This window comes from Filicampus tigris, chromosome 15 (assembly GCF_054856515.1).
Source record: "Filicampus tigris isolate MCC_2025a chromosome 15, RoL_Ftig_1.0, whole genome shotgun sequence".
NCBI lineage: Eukaryota > Metazoa > Chordata > Actinopteri > Syngnathiformes > Syngnathidae > Filicampus > Filicampus tigris.
In genome coordinates this window covers 10,721,305-10,738,396 of record NC_141231.1, presented here as the reverse complement: position 1 = coordinate 10,738,396, position 17,092 = coordinate 10,721,305, and the positions used below count along the sequence as shown (strand labels likewise).

General features: G+C 41.2%; 1 protein-coding gene across 3 annotated transcripts in view; it reads left to right on the top strand.

The window, feature by feature from the left end:
• Positions 1-16,355, top strand: part of arhgef28a (Rho guanine nucleotide exchange factor (GEF) 28a) — a 36,974-nt gene extending 20,619 nt beyond the window's left edge. For all 3 annotated transcript variants that reach the window (XM_086053291.1, XM_086053290.1, XM_086053292.1), the window contains 13 exons: positions 378-503; positions 757-874; positions 948-1,196; positions 1,596-1,672; positions 1,755-1,933; positions 2,704-2,795; positions 3,073-3,243; positions 3,888-4,072; positions 4,441-4,488; positions 5,188-5,643; positions 9,189-9,435; positions 10,957-15,254; positions 15,861-16,355. In XM_086053291.1, the coding sequence (XP_085909417.1) occupies positions 378-503; positions 757-874; positions 948-1,196; positions 1,596-1,672; positions 1,755-1,933; positions 2,704-2,795; positions 3,073-3,243; positions 3,888-4,072; positions 4,441-4,488; positions 5,188-5,643; positions 9,189-9,435; positions 10,957-11,117 (2,109 nt within the window). In that variant the 3' untranslated portion in view covers positions 11,118-15,254; positions 15,861-16,355. The remainder of the gene's footprint in view (positions 1-377; positions 504-756; positions 875-947; positions 1,197-1,595; positions 1,673-1,754; positions 1,934-2,703; positions 2,796-3,072; positions 3,244-3,887; positions 4,073-4,440; positions 4,489-5,187; positions 5,644-9,188; positions 9,436-10,956; positions 15,255-15,860) is intronic.
• Positions 16,356-17,092: the final 737 nt, after the last annotated feature.

The following is a 17,092-nucleotide window of genomic DNA, read 5'->3' as shown; positions in this document are numbered from 1 at the left end:
GTTTGATGACTCACTATAAAGCTCTGAGTTTGAAAATTCAGCTCTCAAAGTATGCCTTGCAAAGTGATATTTACTAGGCTGTAATTGTGTATTGATGCCACATGATGGGGACAAAGCACTTAGAAGATCATAAAGCACAGATTCCCTACATCTAGAATGTACACAATCATGAACCTATGTTATATAAATTACATATATTCAGAAGTTAAATTATTCAGCCCAAACTAACCACCTATACGTGAGGGTCCGGAATAGCATAAGCTGAAGTCAGGCATACATTTTGATTGAAGTAACGCCTTGAAATCTTCACTGTTCACGGTAGATAGCGGTGAAATGTGTTGAGAAAACGTAACCGCCGGGTGTTCCTCCCATGTCAGTTTTCAGACGAGAGCGGAGAGAAGATGCGGCGCGTCTACGGGGAATTCTGCAGCCGGCACAGCGAAGCCGTGGGCTTGTTCAAGGAGCTTCTGCAGAACAACAAGAGGTTTCAAAACTTTGTCAAGGTACGTCCTCATTCACACTTTATTAACTGTACTCGCAATGCTTGAAACAACAGTTTATTATTTAAAGAGACAGTAAGTTGAGGCACCGCTGTAATTCTTGATACCAATTATTGCTTTCCTATTAGCACCTACCTTATATTCCTATTAACCATTATGTTTTGGCAGCATCACGTTATAGAAAAAGCACAAAAAAACATTTGTGACAAGTTGGGGGTTCACTGTAATTGTCTTTTTTTTAAATTTTGCATTGAAGCAACAAGGAGGTAACTGTCTGGTGCGACGGCGGGAGATCCCAGAATGCATCTTGCTGGTCACTCAAAGGATCACCAAATATCCTGTCTTGTTGGAGAGGATCATCCAGTACACGCAAGGTCTGTCATCCATGCACCTCTGCGGAACACTTGAGCGCAATTCGAAAAACTACGACTTCCTGTCGTGTTTCAGAGAACACAGCGGAGCATGGCGACCTGTCGACGACGCTGGTGCACATGCGCAAGCTGATCGCCGACGTGGACCTGCGAGTGAGCGAGTACGAGCGGCAGCGGCGGCTGCAGGACGTGTGGAGCCGCACGGAGAGCCGCAGCACGGCCAAGCTCAAGAACGGACGCACCCTACGCAAGCAGGACATGATGGGCCAGACACTCAAGCACCAGGGAGCACTCCTGTGGAAAACGGCCACGGGGCGACTCAAAGGCACACGTCTTCATTCATATACTTACGGTTAACTAAATACAGCATATCAACGCTATCCTATGAAAAACTCATATGTCCAACTTTTGTCATTTAATAAAAAAAAATCACGTTAATGGGATGTCTGCATCCTTGAAACCCCATTAACGTAAATAAATAAATAAAAATGGGCCTTTTTTACGTTTTTTTACAGGACAGCAATGATATATTTTTTCATAGAGAACACATACCCTCTTATGCTCTTCATGTGAAAAAACTCAATTCATTCAAACAGCAAAGCCCATTTAAATGAATCATGTTCTGAAAACAAAAATTACAAACTTTTTAATCTTGCGCTGCACCTGGGCTGTTTTGGGAATCCTTGTTGATGACATTATTTTAACACTTGCTGTAATTCAACAGACGTCCTGGCCCTCCTGCTTAACGACTCCCTGGTCTTCTTGCAAGAGAAAGACCAGAAGTACACATTCGCGACAGTGGTACGTACGTCCCCGCCAAAACTCCCCAAATATTATCCAATGTTGACTTTCCTGTTGACTTTTGCCTTGGATATGCCCGCAGGACCAGAAGCCTCCGGTCATCGCGCTCCAAAAGCTGATCGTGCGAGAGGTGGCCAACGAGGAGCGTGGCATGTTTCTGATCAGCGCCTCAGTTGCCGGGCCAGAGATGTATGAAGTCCGCGCCGTGTCCAAAGAGGAACGCGACTCCTGGATGCGGCTCGTCCGCGAAGCTGTCGAGAGGTGCGTGTGCTCGAGGTTCGGCCAGGCGCTTAAAAATAAAATCAGATTTTTTTTTTTCCTTCAAAAAATCCCATTGCAGATTTTAATCAATAGATTTTAATTTTTTTTACAATTCACTTACAGAAAAAGCGAATTACGTTGTTGAAGATATTTTTGTTTCTGTTGCACCTTCTGGAAATTTGCTTCGAATCAAAAAAGCTTTGAAACAGTTTTTCGGCGAATATATCAACTTTCACAGAAACAATATAAATATGTATTTAATTCTTTGCAGATGTTGGGGTAAAAATCCGTCTGATTTAATTACCAATGTCAGCTATTTTAAAATACGCAAAAATTACACATTAACACATTACAACATGAGACAAAGATAATGACATCCACCCCCCCCACAAAAAAAAATCTGCAAAATATCGAATGATTTTTGCCGAATTTTCTCTCTGTTATTAAGCTAAAGCAATACTAAAGGACAACGTTTTGTAAAACAATCAAATGTTATGCCTGTAATTAATTAATTGAACAATTAATTGGTTATGGACATTTAATTCTGCCAAATATCAGAATCTGCATCTGCCTCAAACAATCCCTATCAGTTGTGTATATACTATAAAAACTGGATAGACGAATGGAAATTGAAATTGTCAAATTGCATTGCTCAGCTTGTGTAAATCTTTTTGTTGAAGAGTAACGTCTCCTCCTTCCATCTCTTGCATGATCTTTCCTCATTACCAAGTACTCTTTTCTCATTGTGGTTTTATTTTGATGTTCTTCAGCTGTCCCGAAGAAGAGGAAGAATACACAAGCGAGACGGAAGAAGAGAAGCGCGTCGCTGAGGCGCGCTTTCAGAAGGCCCAGAAGTTTCAAGGTACAACAGCATGTGGCCAGAAGTATCGAGACATACAGGAAGTAGATGTAGCCGGAAATGTGCAGTTGCTACAAACCCTCACTAGAGTGCAATCTAAATCCGTCACCAACCCGACCCAGACCTATTCAATAGCGCCGACTTTAGCGCAACGAACGTTAGAAAGAATTTGTCCCTGTCACAAATGTATTTATTACAAAAACAAATAACAGCTGCTAAAAGTGGTCAAGTACAAAACCCTGTTTGATGAATCAATTGATTTATTTCTCTAAACCACCAGAGATCCTGACAAGCCGAGACCAGCAGATCTGCTCCAGCCTGGAGGAGAAGCTGCAGATGTACGCGGTGCTCTCGGCGGGCGCGACGCCCAGCGAGCCGCGGCTGCTCGTTGGGCCGCCTCCGGAGGAGCTGCCGCAGCCCAGCGTGCTGCTAGCCGCTGCACTGCAGGAAGGTTCGCTCTTGTGCACATTCATCACCATGCTTCCAATCCTACAGCAGTGACGTAACCTCGAAACAATGTTCGTCAGTGCAACCGAGGACATATATTTTGGGTGATATTTGTGGGTGAGTGGGTGGGGTTCCCTGTTATTTTTCAATTTTTTCATTTTTTTTCTTCCCGTGGCTAGCATCGTAAACCAAGGACTGAAATGTTTTATATTTTTAGTCAGAAAAGGTTCAAATATTTTTGTCATATTTTAAAAGCTCTGCTGCAAATATCGAAAATCTGCAAGCAATTAATGCTCCCCCCCCCCAAAGATTTACTGTATAATTATATTTATAATGAATTACTAACAAATCTCATTTCAACATAGTTCCTTGCCACCAAAATGGCACCAAACTAATAATTTTATGCTACACAGGGCAAACAGGGCAGTTTTTCAGAAAAAGAAACGGGATAGGTTTAAAAAAAATGCCAATGGAGCATTTGCAAATTGCAACTATGCCGGGGAACACTGTATTTTCCTATTTTTTAGATATTTTTTGTGTATCTAATGTAGTTTTTTTAATCTGAATTTTTTTCACAATTTGACAAACCACATTATACATGCATTTATGCTTACTTTCGTGCTTCCTTCTTTGTTGTGCCAACGCCAGCCGAGAGCCTGAAGTCCACACTTGAGTCCAGATCCGGTCACGGCTCGGACTCAGGCAGAGAGTCCCCGTTCGCCATAAATCCTGCCACGCCTCCGGAACGGCACTCCGACACTGAGGCGGTTTCGCTTCACCCTGAGAACATTCAGCTTCGATCACTGACTCACCTGCAAAGTGACGACGCAAAGGTATAGCGCAAAGTAGTGCACACAAATTCTGAGCAGGAACTAAGGAGAGGATTTGTTTCTAGAATAAAAATATGTCGGTAGCAAGCAAACTAACACCAGCATTGACAATACTGTACTGTATTAGACATGTTGAAAAAGAATTGTATTGTTTTAAAGGTTGTAAGAGTAAAGTGGTGACCAATTTGGACAGTAGCGAGGACATGTCCCGTGGGTCAAAGACGCAGAATAAAGGACACAAAGTGGCAGTAGAACAATGTGTCGCCTCCAGAGGGCGCACATGTCTCACGCATGTAACTTCACCTCAGGCCCTACATGGCATAAAGCAGTTCTTTGTTCATCCTAAAGTTGCATCTTGTTGTCTTTAACAGATTGCTCGCAGTGTGCAGGGCCTCACACAGCTGCTTTACAGTCTTCAAGTGAGTTTTGTCATTTCTGGTCACACCCAAAAAATACTCATTTGTTCCCAGTCAGAAAAAACATCCCATTAGAAAACCACTGAAAATGACATTTACAGCACATATAAACCACACTAACGTGAAAATATATATTTTTTTCCAAAATTGGACATAAGTGTTTTTCACAGGACAGTGACGATATATTCTTTATCCTCTGGAAAAAAAAAAAACCTGCAAATGACTGCATCTTTTGGGTCGCTTAGTTGTGACCATCTTTGTGTATTTAACATCTTTATTAGACTGCCACCCAGTGGCTAAGTTGCACACACCGGAAGCAGCAAGAAATCATGATGCGCCAAGTGCTTAGTTTGTAACAGTTGATTAATTAAGTTATTACTAGAGGTGTGTAGTAAAACTCTACATTTACTCCGTTACATTTATTCAAGTAACTTTTGGGGTAAATTGTACTTGCCTGGGTTGTTTGTTAATGTTACATACAGTGTGACATATAAAGAAAAAAACTATATATATATATTTTGTTTTAGCGTGGCCATTGCATCCTTTTATTTCTCTGTATGTTTGGACACTCCTTTTTTTTAAGTGCAGGTGCTCACCGGCCCTCTTTGATCTCATTTGCATTGTCAAAGCATCCGCATTCACCCACGCAGCTCAAGTGAGCCATCACTTCACATCACATGCGCTTGTTTATCTGCGCGCCAGGCCGCGGTGACCATTCAGGACAGCTGCTACGAGCTCCAGAAGTTCCTCCTCAACGAAGCCGCGCTCCCATCCCAGCGCCCGGCGAGCGCCCGGGCAGGTGAACAACAGGATTCGCGGCACCACTTGGAGAAGTGCAAGGAGGACGCGGCAAGAAGCCAGGAATGCTGGGAGAGGGAGTGCCATGCTCGGGAGACCCGGCTGGGCGAGAAGGAGAGCGGCGTGGAGGAGTGGGAGCGCCGGTGCCATCTTCTGGCGGAAGGTCTGCGACGCGAGCGGGAGGAGCTGGACCGGCAGCAGGAAGAGTACCGGCGCAACCTGGAGAGGCTCCGGCAGAGCCAGAGAAGTGTGGAAAGGGAGCGAGAACATCTGGAGAACCACAAGAAGCTCCTCCACATATGGAGGCACAGCCGGCAGAGGAGCCTACCAGATGCCATCATTCCACTTGACGGCAAGCAGGTGGGCGTGGCTAACGTGCATTTTATTTTGCTATTTGCGACAGGGCTTGTTTGTAAATAGTCATTGCAAGCAGGTTAAGTAGTCATTGCAAGCTGGAACAAATCCAAGTAAAAACACGTTTAGAAATGATAAGAATTAAGAGATCGTTGAATTATTTTGCTTCTTAGATAAATGAGCTGCGATGGGTATAATGCAAAATGGTGTTGGCCATTGGTGACAATTGATCACTTGATTGGCTGTTAGCTAGCAAATCAGTGTATGAGATGGAACGCACGCGCATAACATTTTTTGCCCCTGATCAGTGAGTAATTGTCACCCTTGCCATACCACCCAAAACATTTTGGCTCCACCCCTTTGTCATATTGCTGTATTTTTTTTCTATTTATGTGTAATAATTTATTATATTTGATGTTGGATATTTTTTTTTTTTCGTCCAATCAAATTTTAGACTCAACATGTTGCCATGTCAAACTAATCTGTCCAGGGCCTTCATTATCAAAAGTGCTGGCTGATGGCTTTAACCAATCAGGTTTCAAATTCTCAGCAAGATGGCCGACAACATAACCAATTTTCTGTCCTCTGATTGGTTCATCAGAGCATGGCAAGCCAAGTTCGACACGCAAAACACGTCTGTAGCGATCTGTACGTGTTAAAAAATGGAATAATGAAGCATATTTTGATATGAGACATTTCATCTTAGTTACAGGAGATTTTACTTTTGTGCAGTGGAGTCAGCGTCGCTAACTGGGCAACTTATCAGACCCCTATCGCGACTATTTTTCAAAAAAATGGCAACAAGCCTATTTACGTCCTGCTAAGAAACGGACACCATGGGCAGAATAATTGTTTACGTTGTATGAGAAGAAAGAAGCCTGATGGAAGCCAACCACGGACCTTATTTGTAGAACCACAATCTTACGGTGTCCCCTGAATTTTAATGGAGCTGCTCTGGAATGGTCCGGCAAACGCGGCACCTTCCACAGCTCTTGATGTACGAGCTGTGATAATGAGCGCCATTTCAGCTCCATTTGTCCCCGCCGCCGCGCGCCAATAAACATCTACGTGATGGATGGTAATTAAAGTGCAGCAAATAAAAAGCCCCGCTGCAATAATTAAAAGCGCCTGGGCCTGAAAGGTTCCTCAATGATTGCCTCTGTGTCAGAAAAGCAGTGGGGAAAAAACGGGAGATAAAAGGGCTCACTGTTCCCCGTGGGGCTTTCAGCTAGGCTAGGGATTGGCTAGCTTGTAGTCAAGGACCACGTTTAACCATTAATGTGACCTATCACCTAAAAAATTCAATTGATTTTTTTTCTGTATCTATTTGAGAGATGATTGTAAAAACAAACAAACAAAGTCAAATAAAAAGTTAAGTAAGTTGAAACTGGCTTTGTTCAGAAGTAACCAGATTCATTCAAATTCTCATTAAGTGGAAGTCACCACACACCTGCCACCATTTAAAGTGCCACTGCCTAACCCCGAATCAACTTCAGCTGTTCTATCTGTCTTTTCCTCACATTTTTTTTTTTTGCTTTTTAAACAGAAGCCTGCAGGATTTTGTGCTAACTGACTGCTTTTTTAACCTGTTCATAATTCCCTCCACTTTGAAGGGGTGTGTAGACTTTTTAGAACCACTATATGTATACTACCATTCAAATGTTTTTGGGTCACTTACAAATGTCTTTATTTTTGTCGGAAAAGCCCTGGAACACGTTACAAAACATTGTTAATGTGGCAAAAAGATATTTTTTTGTTTTTATTTTTTTTTCATGGAAAACGAATTCTTTTATAAGTATATTACAATTATAATGGTTTAAAAAAAGGTTAAATGTAACATTTTATACAACCAATTATAGGGAAAAAAAATGACAAAATGAATTCAAATAATACAGGACTTGCACTTTGCGCACACCTGAACCAAGCTAAGAGTGCCAAATGAATTTTTTTACATGTCAGAACACTTTATTTAGTTCACACAGACTGGAGAATGGCTCAGCTGGTTTCTTTTTTTTGCTTCATATACTTTTTGGGGGGCTCTTTTCTAGTTGCCAGGCAACACTGGAGTTGACAAGCAGTTTGACGAGCCCGAGGCAATAGGTCACGGGGTGAACTCTCGGGCTTGCTCTAATTGGCTGCAAGTCATGTCAATGTGACAAGCTCATATGAGCGCGGGGAGCCAAAACACTGGCACGTTTTTACCTCTGTCATCGTTCTGTAGAAATGGCAGCCACAAGGGCCTTTTATCCAATCAGAAGCTTGAATAAACACATTGTCCGAAACACAAATTGTCAAAATTGCACAAATTGTCATGACCTCTTGGTGACTTTTGGGAAGACATTTTTAGATGTGTGTTTGAATTTATTCATAACAACGTTTTCTCTGCCTTAATGAAAAATGTAGACTTCTTAAAACATTTATCTTTTTTTTCCCCACCTCTTCACCCATGTTGCATGTTCGGATCTGGAATTGTTTTAGTTGGAGGGAATGTCAGAAGTGACAGGGTATTTTAGCCAATCAAATGTCAACTGTTAACTGTCACTTTATTCCCATTATTATTATTATTATTATTATTATTTATTTATTTTATTATTTTTACTTTTTACTTTTTGTTGGCTTGATTTCTTTTTTATGTAGGCTTTTTTTTCTTTGTGTTTTTTTTCTCCTTTTTTTTACGATTTTTTAATCTGGAAATTTTGCGCACCATTATTTCATGCTCCAGTACCCATTGACATTGTGCACCCTCTGGTGTGCGTTCCCGTGCCACCATGGGCAGTATAATACATTATTACCGGAAAGAGAATTTCACAACTAAATGACTCCGTAAGCTACACTAAGGTTAATTGTTTTTTGCAGAGGATGAAGAATACACACCTGTAAGTATTGTTATATGCTATGTTTACATGTGTGGCCGCACCATTTGTTCCAACACAAATTGTTTGAAGCGTTATAACTAGGGATGTAACGATTAATCGAAAATCAATTGAAAATTGATTCTACCCGATTAATCAAATATCGATTTGAATTGAGGCAAATCAAACTTGTACATCTCAGCACTCACAAGCCCTATACAGCAACACCTAACAAAAGACAACATACCTAAATAATTAGAATACACTAATTTAGAATCCTAAAAAATGTTTTAAATTTTTTTTTCATTCCAGGTGCATACCAGATTTTAAATGTGTGGATCAAATTATGCGCTTGCGCTAAACATAATTGTGTATTACGTTTGTGGATAGCTGCAGCACCACACCAGCGCACAGAGACAAACATGGTAGTGATTTTTTTTTTTAATCGAATCGAATCGGGAACTGAAAATCTAATCGAATCGGGGCTTCAGTGAATCGTTACATCCCTAGTTATAACTACTCATTTTGTTAATGTGCCTATGGTATTTTGCATTTTGTGTTAGCACTAAGCAACAAACTGCTGCTTAGTGTGTATTGTGTACAAAAAAGTAGATTAATCTCTGTAGCTAGCATGTGCTGCTGAAAGTATGTTAAATGAATTTAATCTTTAAAATTCCCTTTTCCTCCATGCTTTTCCAGAACTCAGACGTAGGGAGCGACTGTGTATTTGTGAACGGGGCGTCGCTGTCCAGTGGAGGCCTTGTCATCATCAACAACAACAACAACAAGCACAAAGGGAGTAACGCCAGCACGCACAATTGTCTCAACGTGCTGCTGGCCAGGTCCAACAGCAGAAAACCGCTCGCCCTCCCCCCCTCCGATGACGCCTCGGCCCTCGGTTCCGACCTGGACCAGTGGCGGCGAACAGCAGGGTGCGCTTCGTTTGGTAAGTTCTCACGTTTTCATGTTTTAGCAGACCCCGACTGATATGGGCATCATCAAAAATGCTCGTCTTTGCTATCAGCACACATGAGAAACTGTGAGAAGGTCAACAAATCCGTATACACATGTAATCTTCTCAAGGCTGGCATCTGGTTTGTCCTTCCAGTTAATCAGTGTCACCTGACAAAGACAACCCCTCCACCTCCACAAATAGGAAGTGACAATCAATGGCTTCTCTATGTACTAGTGAGAGGTGGGAGCAGCAGACTGATTGCTCGACATTGACCTATGCACATGTCGTTACAGCAGGCCTCCAAATGCCTTGTTTGGAATGTAATTAAAAAATGTTAGCGATGTAGGATGTAATGTTATGTGTCGTATTGTGGTGTAGTTTAAAGTAACATGCCATTGATGAAGTGTAGCATAATAGAATGTTATTTAGTGTGACATAATGTAATGTGTCCTAATGTGGCTTAAAGCAGAAGTCAACCCAAACGTATTTTTTTCAAGAATATGTTCCTAGCAGGCCCCATAGTTGAAACACGGCATTCTGATTCATTTTGCGTTTGTGGAGTATTAATTAAGCAGCAAAATGCACTCGTTTTTAGCCATCTCTGGGGGCGACCAATCACGGTTCAGATTCAGAAAACAGGTCAGCTGTGATTGGCCGTTGTGAGCAGTTGTAATGTCATTTTCAGTTGACAGAAGACAAAATGGCCGCCCCCAAAGATAACCAGAATGCCGCGTTTCAACTCGCGGGCCTGCTGGGAACATATTCTTGGGTTGACTGCCGCTTTAATGTCATGTGACAATCCTGATCGTAATCGGAACGGACTGTATATGTTCATATATGTTCATATAAGACCACAGACGGGAACCGGTTGGTGACCACTGATGTAGCTAGCGTGACATCATGTAGCATGACGCAACAACCGCCCTGTTTAACAAGAGATGCCATGGCTTTTGGGGGTGTTACATTAGCCAGCGCTGATGAGAGTGGGTCCTGGTGTGTGTGCGCGCGTGTGTGTTGAGGGGTCACCATAGCAACAACAGATGAAGTTGCTCCATACATGCGGTGGCTTTTAAAGAGCACGTCCCTTGCTCTATGCTGACGTCTCATTTTTCAATACTTTCAACACTCACACCACTTCTCTAATGTACACTTAATATCATTCATCAAACACTCACACACATACTCCCCTTCAGGGACACAATCAGGCAATTTATAGTTCATGCCATCTGTTACCATGACAGCGCACCTGGCCCTGTACACACGCATGGCCACCTCCAAAAGTCCTTAAAACAGTGTTATTGATCCCCGGGAGGAATTTGTAGAGCAGCTGGAAATCAACCAGAGCACCTTTGCACACCCGAGGCCCCAAAATAATTCCATTGTGTCGCCCCATGGTTATTGTTATTATTTAGTTGGATTATAGTCATGCATCCTGGTTGTTCTAATTGTGTTGCTTCCTGTAGTAGTTCTGGTTATTCATCTTGCCTTTCATTGCTTGTGACCCTGCCTCAGATCAGCACTACACGGTTGAAGCATGCTCATCATCAGCGAGCGGGAATGAAACGTTGTACTCGTCGTCACCGTCGCTAACCCCTGACCTTGGACGGCCCGTTTCCATGGAGACAGACTGTGGCGACGAGCAGGGCCAAGAGGAAACAGTCGTGTACCTCTGAACAGAGATGAACCTTAACGTCAGATTTGTCACGGCCTGTTTGAATGTGTGAGCTGTAAGTATCATGTACAGTTAATAGCATACATAGGAACACTTCTATTAGCAAGTGATATGTAATATTTATTGTCATTTTGCATTTGTTTTTCCATGAAATTGGTTCATTTAAATGTATTTATCTTATTTTTTTTTTAAATGGCTCGTTACATAATCGTTTAATTATCGTAAATAAAATGTCGAAAAAAAATAGTAAATGTTTTGTAATTGTTGTGAACAGTAAAATAATGCAAAAACTGATTTAAAAAAACTATACCTATTTACAGTTACAGTCCATAAATAGTTGCCTAATTAATTCTACTAAAACAATTACAGGCAATACAATACAAAAATCAGGAATAATTAATACATTATTTTTAAAATAAACTACGTACACATTTGATCAATTTATACTGCCCGTTTTGTCCTTTTTTAAAAATCATTTAAAAAATGCGGCACTTGAATACAAACATTTGCAGACGTGTTGAATAAATGGCCAGCAACAACAACGTGTGACTCCTGGTGGGCGACAGACATTTTCAGCCCAGCGGCATGGACGTGCGGTTGCCAGTGGCGACAGGTAGAGGAGCAGCAGGTGCGCGCATACCAATGACTTCCTGTCCGACAACCAAGAATATCTTTAGTGGAACAACCAACACCTCCCAACCCGACGTGAGATTTCCGCTTTTAAACGTTGATAGTTGCTTACATGCCACGATATGGTGCCAAACTATGACCTTGGAGCTCCAAATCTCATTTCCAACATAGTTCCTTGGAACCAAGATGCCACAAGATGGTGGCAAAGCACAAAATGGAGCTCCTCAACTCACTTAAACATAATTCCTTTGAACCAAGATACAACAAGATGGCGCCAAAGTAATACATGGAGCTCTTCAATTTACTTCAACATAGTTTCTTGCACACTAGATGCCAGAAGAGGGCGCCAAAGCACTACATGAAGCTCCTAAACTCATTCCAACATATTTCCTTAGAACCCAATTGCCACCAGGTGGTGCCAAAGCACTACATTGAGTTCAACTCAGTTCCAAGATGTCACAAAATGGCATCAAAGCACCACATGGATCTCAACAGCTCACTTCCACTTAGTTCCTTGGAACCAAGATGGCGCCAAAGAACTACATGAAGCTCCATCATTCACTTCAACATAGGTTCCTAGAACCAACTTGCCAGAAGATGGCAGCAAAGCACGACATGGAGCTCCTCAACTCATGTCAACATAGTTCCCTGGCACCAAGATGCCACAAGATGGTGCCAAAGCACTACACAGAGCTCCGAAAGAAACTTCAATATAGAATCTTGCACAATGATTTATTTTTAACAAATAGCCAGGGGATAGATTCCACAGAAATAAAACATCACTTATGAACCGCAAGTATGCATAGGATTACGTTACTCAAACTAAAATAGTCCCAACCTCACCACGTTTGCCATCCGTCATGTTTATCCCCGCTGTCGCCGTTAAAATTCAGATTGCCGCGGCGACTTCTCCCTCCGCAGGCCCAGTGCGAAACTCATCTCATCACCTCATCAATTTTGAAGACTCCGCTCCGGCGGGCCACTATTTTATGGCGCTACAGCCTACTTTTACCAGCTTTCACCTTTGATTTGTTTCCTACCACTGGTATCTTAGTTTGACTTCCATATTGAATACAGTAAAACAGTGGATCTATTGCTGTTTGACCCCCAAGGGTCCGCTAGCCGTAGCTAGCCACGAAAAAAGAAATGTTGTTCTATCATTCTCAAAAGTATATACATTGGATATAGTCTTCACACCCTTGCTCAAATGCCAGGCTTTTTTTGTGTTGTGAAAATGTGAGACTAAGATCAAACATTTCAAAAAAAATGTACACCATTAACGTGACCTGTAACCTATACAACACAACTGGAGAATATTTTGTCAGAAAAAGCCTACTAGAACAGCGTTGTCGTGATCTCACAAAAACCTGGCATTTAAAAAAAGAGGTGTGTAGACTTTTTATATCCAATCTAAATCTGAGATCTATGCATGATTTTTTTTTTAAACAAAAAAGGTTATTTTTCATTTTTGAACAATAGAGGCGCAATATTGCGAGGATAAAATTCTTTCCATGTTAGCGGCTAAAGATGCTACTTTTCCGTCTTGTGAGTTTAAGTTGAAGTTGGCCAAACCACAGAGAGCAAAGTGTGTTATTTTGCTGAGTGTGATGACTTCTGTGGCCACATAAATGTGAAGAACGGCCGTAATAAGGCTTTTATGGTTAGCCACAACAATATACAGCACATACTGCCGACTGTATATTTCTCTTGGGTGGGATTGCCAAGACTGGCAATATACTCGGTGGTGACGCTTCCAACCACATGAGGGCAATTTTTAGGCTGCTTTTATATTTTCCATGACGTTACTGCTTTGTCGGACTTTCTTCTGTTCTGCCTGTTCCAGAAAGTTGTTGACAATATGCTGCTAACGTCAGGTCTAGCTTAGCTATTAGCATGGCTTTCCTCGTCATCCCTTCGTAAGAACGATACTTGCCAGTAAGTGTATGTGTAACTTATTAGCCACCAAGGAGGTGATGACTTCGGAGTGACTCGGCAACATGTTTAGCGGCAGCAGTTGCTAGCTAGGTGGTGTGGCTCGGAGCTTGCCTCAACCGTCTACTTCCCATGTATAGGTGACGTAACGTGCGTGCGTCCATAACCAGCAAAGCTTTTTGGGAACGTCTCAGCGGTTGATTCTCAGTTTTGCTATTCAGTGTGTTTTGATGAGGTGCAAAATGCAAATTTTGCCGCGCAAACTGCCATGCAAAACCACTTATTTTGAGCCTTGCACTAAGAACTAGAGTGGGCTAACTCGTTTATTTTTTTTTTTTTTTTTTTTTGCCGGCCATGGCACACACAGTGTGGGAGTTCGAGTTGAACTAACGGCGCCGTTGTGTTGTTGACGGCTACTGTGCTCTCACCTCTTCTTCACGAATACGCGCAACCACACATATAAAAATAATCCAGAAGACTACCCCAAAACATTAACAATTGAGAGAAATTCTCTGAAGTAATATGGCGTCAAAACAATGGCGCTGGGCATGACCTGGAAAGGGTGACGCCTTATGAGATTTTACCGGAAATAGTCCACACCACTCCGTGCATATAGTCCATACCATCGCCACCCTCAAATTGGAATTGCATGCAGTTTGGCATTCACGGATTCCTCTATTTGTGGATTTTTTTTTTTACCGCACCTATCGTGCACATTTTTTTCCCTGATCCCCAATTTATTCATGTTTTTTTTTTACCCAGTCCCACGCTTTATTCACATTATTTTTTTTTTAAATCGAAGATAATCAGTTATTTATTCAATTTAGCCCACTGTAGTTCTCAGTGGCTCTTTTTATCCCCATGGCAATGGGAATCCATCATTAGCTTGTTTGGGAGACAATTGAATGTGATTTCATTCAAATAAGACAATGAAGCTAATATATTTTGTTCACTTTTTTTGTTGGACTTCCTACTGAATTGTGCAGGAGTCCTGTTTATGTTTGGATTTGACCTTAAGTGTAAACCACTACTGTTGCTCTGGCAGATTATCGTGTGACCCTGAAGTCTGCTTGAGTAAGTACTTCATTACACGCGCACGCACACACATGCACACACACACACACACAGAGGTCAAACCACCTTATCGTATGGAGGGGTGGGGTCATTAATAATGATAAATACCCCCACCAAGGCAACATAAAAGAGGGCTACAAACAGCATCATCCATCACTTAATATGAACACCGTTCCAATAAATGGCTTCCATTCGAGGGTAAATACAACCAGTCAAGGTTATTCAATAATCAATCAATCAAGTTATCTGCAATAAGAGAAATTTTTAAAAATCACCACGATTGCACCTAATTACTACTTTTATCTTAGCCAGGGCTTTGACTTGTCTAATCGAAGCTCCTCACTTCACTTCAACATAGTTCCTTGGCACCAGGGTGCCACAAAATGGCACCAAAGCCCTTATTTATTTATTTTTTTAACATACTTTTTTCTTTATCTCAGGGGGCGGTCATTTTGCCACTTGCTGTCGACTGAATATGACATCACAAAGGCTCAGGGCTCAGGTAACGACCAATCACGGTGCATCTGCTTTCTGAGTTTCGTTCGCAAGCTGAGCGTTCAACAAATACTAGTATAAAGAGTTATGATGTCTTATTTTTATAAACCTTATAAAATAGCTTTTCAAATGTTTGAAAAATGTTTTTTTCAATGAGAATCAAAATACTTTAAAATGTTTCAGTAGATTGTATACAAACCTAAGAAAACAAAGTTATATTTACGTATATATTTTTATCATATATTTTCAAAACTATTGCACTTTTTTGAAAATACATATAAAAATCTTTTAAAAATATGTATGAAATATCAGAAAATGCGTACAACTGAAGAAAACATGTACATACGGTTGTTGTGTTTAGTGAGATGGTGAACATGACCTTGTAGTTGACTTTGGCGTACTGCTGCGAACCAACGTCAACTTTGACGTGGCGTCAAATCCTTTTTACGGGAATTGCCGATGGGTGCTGCTTCCTTCACCGCCTTCACAAATGTCACACCGGGGTTCCGAATTCCCGGAGTTTGGGTGCTTGCGCTTTATGATCACGCCGATGCTGCGAAAAACACCACGCAGACCTTTGACTTTTTTTTTGTTTTTGTTTTTACCGAAACAGATCCGGAACATTTGATGGCACCTGACCGTGGGGATTCCCAAGGGTTTTGGTTCCTTTAGCTACCTCGTTGTCGACACCTCACACAACAAAAACATGGAGTACACACGTCCGCACGCCCCCCAGGAATGTTCCAGACGTGTCGGTTTTGACACCTCGTCCCTACTTTTTCCAGTCAAACGCGTTTTGCATCAACAAAACAGGAAGAAACTGACAAAGCTTCTCGTGCAACACTTGTGAATAGCCTTCACAAGTGTTTATTTATTTATTACATTTTATTTACAGTTTATTTTAAAAAAAAATTCTGTAATTAAGAAAATACGATTTTTTTTTCATAAAATTTTACCTTTAATTAAATATTCGTATAATTTTATATGTATTCACTCTGTCAAGACTATTACAGATATTCAATGCATCGCAGAATTCTGTATATGGCTTTTCTATTGAGCATCACGCGACCATATATTTATACGTTACATCGTTTTACATGTCACATTGTTATATTAAAGTACATCAATTACATTACACTGCATTACATTGTGGTATATTGCAAGACATTCTAAATCTCAGAGGAAGAAAATCTAGTGTGCAAGCCGCCTGACTGTAGTAATAAGCAAGTGTTTGTTTAAGGCATTTAATTAGCATCTATATACTGTTACTGTGTTTTTCTCCCTGAGGCCAATTAACTTCCAGGGTGGCAACCGGCGAAATGCATAAACATCAGTGTGTACGTTTGTGTGCGCGTTGTGAGTGTGCGCGCGTGTGTGTGTGTGTGTGTGTGTACCATTGATGGCAAAGAGTGAAAATGTGACAATAACCATTGGATGGGAAGGGCAATTTTTAGTAGTATTTTGCCAGTTAGTTATTTCATTGGTCTGTTGGTTAATAGGTTAGTCTGTTGTTTGGTCGGTTATTTATTTACAGTAGTTAGTCGTTTCGGTGGTTATTTAGATGGCTGGCTGGTTAGTTCATTAGTTTGTCAGTTGGATGGTTGACAGGTTGGTTCAATTGGTTGCTTAGTTATCCTTGTCAGTTGGTTAAGTCAGTCAGTCAGTTGGTCGTCATTGGAAAGGTGGTTGGTTAGATGGTTATTTGTTAATTTTTTTATTAGTTAGTTGATCAGTTGCTTGTTAGTCAGTTATTAGGTTGGTTGGTTGGTTAGACTTTTGTTAGATGGTTAGTTATTCTGCCGTTTCGTTAGTCAGTTAGTGTAATCCATCCTCACCTTTGCTTTC